The 7,934-nt window shown below is 58.4% G+C and overlaps 1 protein-coding gene across 5 annotated transcripts in view; it reads right to left on the reverse strand.

The window, feature by feature from the left end:
* The window catches only part of RYR1 (ryanodine receptor 1), a 151,636-nt gene that overhangs the window by 17,961 nt on the left and 125,741 nt on the right, over nucleotides 1–7,934 (reverse strand). For all 5 annotated transcript variants that reach the window (XM_037730736.1, XM_037730734.1, XM_037730735.1 and 2 more), the window contains 4 exons: nucleotides 7,206–7,547; nucleotides 2,874–3,680; nucleotides 1,726–1,802; nucleotides 808–952 (listed from right to left, as the gene is read on the reverse strand). In XM_037730736.1, coding sequence (XP_037586664.1) covers nucleotides 808–952; nucleotides 1,726–1,802; nucleotides 2,874–3,680; nucleotides 7,206–7,547 — 1,371 coding nt within the window. The remainder of the gene's footprint in view (nucleotides 1–807; nucleotides 953–1,725; nucleotides 1,803–2,873; nucleotides 3,681–7,205; nucleotides 7,548–7,934) is intronic.

Here is a 7,934-nt window from a genome sequence, read left to right on the forward strand (position 1 = left end):
TTTTGAGATAGAGCCTTGCTCTGTCGCCCAGGCAGGAGTGCAGTGGCGCAGTCCTGGCTCACTGCAACTTCTGCCTCTTGGGTTCAAGCAATTCTCTTGCTTCAGCCTCTTGAGTAGCTGGAATTACAGGTATGCACCACTATGTATTGTATTTTTAGTAGAGATGAGATTTGACCACGTTGGCCAGGCCGGTCTCAAACTCCTGATCTCAGGTGATCTGCCCACCTCGGTCTCCCAAAGTGCTGGGATTACAGGCGTGAGCCACCACACCCAGCCTCCCTTACCCCCTCCTATCAGGCCAGGCCTAGACAGGAGACAGGACGGAGGGAGCCCGGGGGCGTGCCTCCAAACACCCATCCTCCTTCCTGGCTTGGATGAGATGAGCATTTCCCCAGGCACTGGGAGAGCTCAGACCTCCATAGCAGCACTGGGGCTGGGGTAGGGGCTGAGACTCGAAGGGCTGACAGCCAAGAAACAGGCCACGGTGGGAAGGTCAGAGCGTCGGCCACATTGAATGTAGCTCTGGATAGAGGGTGGAGGTGGAAGTGTGGGTGAGTGGCCCCCATGAAAAAGGTGTGGAGGTGGGAATAAGGATTGTGAGCAGGGAGGGGACAAGGAACCAAGGGAGGGCCACCTGAAAATGCCACCCTGTCCCCAGGTCTGGGGATGCCTCTGCCCTCTCCCCAGCTAGGGTTTTTCTTGGAGATGAACTTCAAGGTGAATGCAAGAACGGGGTGAGCAGGAGAGGGGGGCACCAGAGGTGGGGCTCCCGGAGAGAAGGTTCAGGTGCCCTGGCTGGATCCTCACCAAGAACTTCACCCTCTGCACCTCCAGTTCTCCCCAGAATTCGCCCCCAGCTTCCTCCTTCTTTGGAGGGGGTGAGGGAGGTGCTTGCTTCTTGGAGGGCTCTGGTGGGGGCTCAGGAACTTCTTCCTTCTCCCCATTCTCAGCACTGCAGGGCAGGACAGAGAGAAGTCAGGAGGTGCCTGGGCAGGCAATGCTTGAGTTCATTCACTCAGAACCGTTCACCGGGGGCCTGCTTCGTGCCTGGCTCAGGTTTGGATGGTGCTGTGTACATGGGGTGATGAAATAATCTCAGGACTTGCCCTTATGAGGCTCCAGTCCAATGTGGGAGACAGGCAGTGACAGTGACACCAGGCAGTGACAGCCCAGAGTGGTTGGGATGCAGGAAGCTCAGGGGGTTGTAGCAACCTGGAGGAGACACCTCCTCAGCTTAGGAGGGGTCAGGTGTCCTGGAGGATGGAAAGGATGAGAAAGACTCAGAGGAGGCAAGGAGGCCCGTGTTCCAGGCAGAGGGAACGGCACACAGAAAGGCCTGGTGACCAGACAGAGCATCCAGTTTTCTCTTTTTTTTTTTTTTGAGACAGGGTCTTGCTCTGTCACCCAGGCTGGGGTGCAATGCTGTGATCAGGGATCATTAGAGCCTCCACCTCTGGGGGTCAAGCGATCCTCCCACCTCAGCCTCCCCATGGCTGGGACTAAAGACGAATATTACCACGCTTGGCTAATTTTTAATTTTTTTTTAATGTTGCCCGGGCTGGAGCATTTATTTCCTGAGTGTTTCTCTCGGGGGTCCTCCTCTGTGCCTGAGTCTGGGCAGGGTGTTGCTGAGGACACAGGGTGGTCAGGACGGCCTCGGGGCCTGACCTCTGGAGGCTCCTGGTCTAGGAGGGAGGCAGTGATAGGGGCCCCAAGGCCACTCACTCGGCTTTCTCCGGCTCCGGCTCCGCTTCCGGTTCGGGCTCTGGCTCTGGCGGGAGTTCCTCCTCCACTCCATCCACCTAGGGGCAGGGCGAGAATCAGGGCTGGGTCCCCACCCTAAGCGCTCCTCAGGGCCGCGGGCCTGCTCTCGTCTCCTTTCTGATTTCCCCTGGGTAATGTAAGTTTTCCACTTGCCCCCACCAGGAGGAGGCAGATTATGATTCCCATTTTACAGAGGGGAAACTGAGGCTTAGCGAGGGGGGCCCCTTGCCCAAAGCACTGCACAGGATTGCGCTGACTCCAAGTGCAGCTCTTCTTGTCCCCCAGGGCTTCCCACCTCCTTGGCCTCCGCACCCCACCACGGCATTCCCAGCACCAAGGGCCTGAGGATGTTAGGGGACCCTGCCTCCATGGGCGACTTCAATCCCACAACCCGTGTCTCCGAGGGTCTTTTCCTAGTGCTCCTGACCCTGTCTCGGGACTTTTAGTCTTTTTTTCTTTTCTCTCTCTCTTTCTGAGACAGAGCCTCACTCTGTCGCCCAGGCTGGAGGGCAGTGGCGCGATCTCAGCTCACTGCAATCTCCGTCTCCCGGATTCCAGAGATTCTCCTGCCTCAGCCTCCCGAGTAGCTGGGAATACAGGCATGTGCCACCACTCCCAACCACTTTTTGTATTTTTAGTAGAGACGGGGTTTCGCCATGTTGGCCAGGCTGGTCTCAAATTCCTGATCTCAGGTGATCGGCCCGCCTCCGCCTCCCAAAGTGCTGGGATCACAGGTGTGAGCCACGGTGCGGGGCTTAGGCTTGGTCTTTTTCTTGCCCTCTAATTTGGTCCCTGTGTTTCTTACTCTCTGGCTCTCCAGTTATCATTTTCTCTACGTCCTCCGGGCTCAGGGCTCTGCCCGGCCCTTTCTCCAGGTCTTCATCTCTGAGTCTCTCGCTCTCCCTGTGCGTCTGTGTATCCCTGTCTCTGAGCGTCTCTCTTGCCCCGCGCCCGCTCTGTCCCCGTGTGCGTCCTCCGTGGGTGCGCCCTGCGTGTGCCTGTTTCCCTCACCAGTTCTCTCCTCTCAGTGTGTCTCCCCACCCAGCCAGGCTCTCTTCCTCCCTCCGATCCCCCATTTCTCTCCAAAACCCCGAAGCCCCAGCTCTCACCCCCAGCTTCCTCTTGAGGATGGGAGAGCCCTCGGGCGTGGGCGGCTCCGCAGGCGTCGTGTCTCCCATGTCTCCGAGACCGCCAGCCCCTTCGGGCCGGAAGGGGCCCCCGTCGGTCACGGCCACCGCCCTGTCGGCGCCGCCCGGCCCGGCCTCGTGCGCTGCCTCCTCCTCGTCCCCGGCGCCCTCCGCGGCGTCTCCAGCGCCCTCGCCCGCACCCTCGCCGTCTGCGTCTCCACCCGGCCCGGCCGGCTGCTCGCCGTGCACCTCGTCGCTGGTGGGGTCGGGCATGCCCGCCAGGAGCTCGGTCACCGTCACCTTCTTGGCGCCCTCCACCAGGCCGCCGCCGAACAGCGAGCGCCACAGCAGGCCCAGTGCGCCCGCCGCCGCCCCCGCGCCCGCGGACCCCGCGCGCGTCACGGCCGCCCAGAGTAGCGTCGCCACCGCGGTGGCCGCCTCGCGGGCCGTGAGCCGCCGCAGCCGCCGCACGCGCCGCCGCAGGCTGCGGTAGCTGAGGCCACGCAGGGCCCGGCCCGCGGCCGCCGCCACCCGCGCCGTGGCCCCCGCCGCAGCCGTGGCCGCCGCGCCCTCGGGCCCCGCCGCGCCCTCCTCCGCGCCCTCCGCGCCCGCCTCCGCCGCAGCCTCGTCCTCATCGGTCTCCGGCTCGCCCTCGGGCTCCGAGATCTGCGCGGCGATCTGCATCTCGAAGATGGTGTCCTCGCAGAAGCTCACGAAGAGCTCCATCTTCTCGGCCTCGCCGCCCTCGTTCACCACGTCGAAGATGAACTGGCGCTTGGACTCCTTCACCTGCAGCGCGGGGCGGCGGAGGAAACGGGGGCGCAGTCAGCGGGGGCTCAGACAGCAGCGACAGCGCAGTGGCAGCTACCGGGGTCACCGCGGCAGGCTCTGTTCTACATGCATTGTTGTTTTGTTTTTGAGACAGGGTCAGGCCGGGCGCGGTGGCTCCCGCCTGTAATCCTAGCACTTTGGGAGGCCGTGGCGGGCGAACTTGAGGTCAGGAATTCGAGACCAGCCTGGCCAACATGGTGAAACCCAGTCTCTCCTAAAAATACAAAAATTAGCCGGGTGTGGTGGGCGCCTGTAATCCTAGCTTCTTGGGAGCCTGAGGCAGGACAATCGCTTGAACCTGGGAGGTGGAGGTTGCAGCAAGCCAAGATCACACCACTGCACTCCAGCCTGGGTAACAGAGTGAAACTCCGTCTCCAACAAAACAAACAAAACAAAACAAAAATAAAAGACAAGACAGGATCTAGCTCAGTGTCCTCCCAGGCTGGAGTGAAGTGGTGCCATCTTGGCCCACTGCAACCTCTGCCCCTGGGGTTCAAGCAATCTCGCTGCCTCAGCCTCCTGGGTAGGTGGGATTATAGGCGCCCACCACCATGCCAGGCTAAATTTTTGAATTTTTAGTAGAGACAGGGTTTTGCCCGTTTGGCCAGGCTGGTCTTGAACTCCTGGCCTCAAGTGATCTGCCTGCCTCAGCCTTCCAAAGTGCTGAGATTACNTTACAGGTGTGAGCCACCATGACTGGCCTGCTAATTTCTAAAAGAAGTTTTTTGCAGAGACAGGGTCTGGCTGTGTTGGTCAGGCTGGTGTTGAACTCCTGGCCTCAAGCAATCCTCTGTCCTTGGACTCCCCAAATACTGGGATTACAGGCAGGAGCCACAGCGCCTGGCCACGCTGTTGTTTTGATTATCAAAAGCAAACCTATAGAGAGCAATTTAGAGAGAGCACTCCTTGTAGGTACTCCTGTAAATGCTTCAATAAGGCCAGGCCCTGTACAAGCAGTTTCCACATGTAATTGGCTGGGCGCCGTGGCTCATGCCTATAATCTCAGCAATTTAGGAGGCCAAGATGGGTGGATCATGAGGTCAGGAGATCAAGACCACCCTGGCCAACATGGTGAAACCCCGTCTCTACTAAAATATAAAAAATTGGCCATGTGTAGTGGCGCACCTGCAGTCCCAGCCAATGGGGAGGCTGATGCAGGGGAATCACTTGAACCCCGAACCCCCAGGAGGCAGAGGTTGCAGTGAGCCAATATCACATCACTGCATTCCAGTCTGGTGACAGAGCAAGACTCTGACTCAAAAAAAAAAAAAAAAAAAAAACCAAACGCATTTAATCCTCACAAACAAGCCTACGGGCCAATGAGTTTTCTTCCCATTTTACAGATGAGGACATTTTATAGGGAGGCCCAGAAAGTGACACGCCCAGGTGACACAGACGAGGCGGCATGTATAGGATTTGAACTCCCTCCAAGCTGGCTCCAGAATGGATGTGTTTAGCTTCCTTGAGAGGAGGAGCATAGTGCCTGAAGGCAAAGGTTCTGCAGCCAGCATGCCTGGCTTCAAATCTTGATTCTGCCAGAGTAGCTGGGTGATTTTGAATTAGCTCTCCGGACCTGTTTTCCCCTCTGTAAAGTGGGCATAATAGGACCTACATTATACGGTTGGTGTGAGGGTTAAATGAGTTAATAGATGGTGCATGGTTAGAATAGTGCCGGGTGCTTAATAAATGCTGTATAGTGGGCAGGCCATGGTGGGTCACACCTGTAATCCCAGCACTTTGGGAGGCCAAGGTGGGCGAATCACCTGAAGTCAGGGGTTGAAGACCAGCCTAGCCAACATGGCGAAACTCTACTGAAAATATAAATATTAGCTGGGCGTGGGGGCACATGCCCGTAATCTCAGCTACTCGGGAGACTAAGACAAGGAGGATCGCTTGAACCCGGGAGGCGGAGGTTGCAGTAAGCCTAGATTGTGCCATTGCACTCCAGCCTGGGTGACAAGAGCAAAACTCCGTCTCAAAAACAAAACAAAACGCCGTATAGTGTTCCGTGTTATTATACTGCCCCACAGGTGCTCCGAAGTCACAGGGGCATACATGCATGCCTGAGGAGCAGGGGAAAGTGGAGTAAGAAGGGGTGAGCAGGAGGAAGCAGGTGTCTGGAGAAATAGCGCTAAGGGAAAGAGTGTGCATGTGGGGAGCACGCGGGGGAAGTGTGCAACCACAAGGGGCTCAGTGTGCTCAGTGGGCGTGGGTGCATGGGGCAGGCGTGTGAGGGCCTGGGACCTATGGGGGGACAGGACGAGTATGTGTGGGAGGAGCCTGCAGTTATGTAGTGTGTGAGTGTGCAAGGGGGAGCCAACAGCCCAGAATACGAGGACAGGGCTCCGAGTGGGACATGAGCCCGTGTGCATGAGCTGGAGTCCCCTGAGGAGACATATGAAGGGCCCAGTCGTGAAGGAGGTGACGGGTGTGCAATGAGTGGGCTATGAGTGGGAGATAAGGTGGGGTGTGCAGGTGCCTGGGGGCATCTCAGAAACCAAAAGCAAGTGTGTGTGCAAGAGAATGAGGTGAGGGTGTGTCAGGGCCATGTGGGGAGTGCAAGGGAATGGGGAGGGGAACCATATGCCAGCCAGGTGTGCCAGCTGTGCTGGAGACATGCTGGGACCATATGAGTGTACCCTTGGGGCAAGTGAGTGTGTAAGGGGTGGTCAAGCATTTGTGAGCTGGGCATGGGAGGAGCTGGATAGGGCACATCAGGTTAGAGAGTAGGTCTGGGGGCTCTTATGGGCGAGCCTGGTTTGTGGGTGAGCATGGTGGTCCCAGAGCTACAGTAAGGGCAAGTGGGCAGTGAATGAGTGAGGCATGTCAGGATTCTGAGAGGGCTCACTGGCATCCTCAGGGTGTGTGTGCCCACATGTGGGCCCAGAATAAGTGGGGTGCACATTGCATGCTAGGACTTCAGAAGGCATCTGGGGGCACACGTGATAACTGGTGAAGGGTGGGTCAGCATGCCAGGGCACCCCAGAGACCCCAAGGTGAGTATATATAAGAGGTAGCATGAGCGGGCCAGGACCAAGAGACAGCACACTGAGTGGGGGCGGCTAGGAGGGTGAGCAAGGGGTGTGTCACCATGCGGGTTCAAGGAGGTGGGGATGTGAGTGGGGCTGCATGTAGGGGCCTGCCAGAGCTCCCAGGGTGCACGTGCAAGGGGAAGGGATGGCGTGTGAGCAGCCACAGTGAGGACACACCCACCCTGCTTCATGCCCAAGGGGTGTGCATCCTCTCGTGGGCCAAGTTCTCAAGAAGTGGCCAGGGGGAGCCAGGGATGGCCGAGGGCACAGCCAGGCAAAATGTGTACAAAAGGGTGGGCCAATATCCTGTGCCCTGCTCCGGTGGGCTTGCCGGAGCAGGGCAGATAGGCGAGGCACGCACAGTCCCCTGTGGGGTCCGATAGTGCAAGAAGCGAGCACCCGCAGGCCCGAAGCCCCAGAGGCGAGCATGCACGCGCGCAGGTCACCCGACCTGAGGCATCTCCCACTGGGCGCGGTTGGTCTCCGAGATCTCGAAGTAGATGCGCTCGATGCGGCGCGAGGCGCCCATGATCTCGATGCGGCCCAGGTAGGGGCGGAAGTACTCGAGGATGCTCTCGGCCAGCTCCAGGAAGTTGTGCAGGCGTGGGTCATGCGGCACGTGCTCCGACAGGTTGGTCAGCAGCACCGCCACGTTGAAGCCGATGTCGCGGGCTGGCTCCTGGAAGCGGTTGGCGAACTCCTCGCAGTTGATCATCTCGTTCTCGTCCGCTTCGGAGCACGAAAGCAGGAACTGGATTTCTGGACCGCTGAACTGCTTCTGGCTGTCCATGGCCTGGGGGCGGGCAGGGAGGTCAATGGGGTGGCCTGGAGAGCTTCAATTCCCTCTCTCTCTCTAAGACAAGGTCTCGCACCCAGGCTGGAGTGCAGTGATGCAATCACAGCTCATCACAGCCTCAACACATCTCCCCTGGCCCTCATCCCTACGCCTGGGCTGAAGTGCCCAGCCTTCAGAGTAGCTGGGATTACAGATACACACCACTACACCTAGCTAATTTTTTTTTGGTAGAGATAGTGTCTCCCTATGGTACCAACGCTGGTCTTGAATTCCTGGGCTCAAGGGATCCTCCCACCTCAGCCTCACAAAGTGCTGGGATTACAGGTGTGAGCCACCATGCCCAGCTGAAACTTGCTTTTTTGTTTTTTGAGATGAGTTTCACTC

The sequence above is a fragment of the Cebus imitator genome, unplaced genomic scaffold (assembly GCF_001604975.1).
Source record: "Cebus imitator isolate Cc_AM_T3 unplaced genomic scaffold, Cebus_imitator-1.0 Scaffold356, whole genome shotgun sequence".
NCBI classification, from domain to species: Eukaryota; Metazoa; Chordata; class Mammalia; order Primates; family Cebidae; genus Cebus; species Cebus imitator.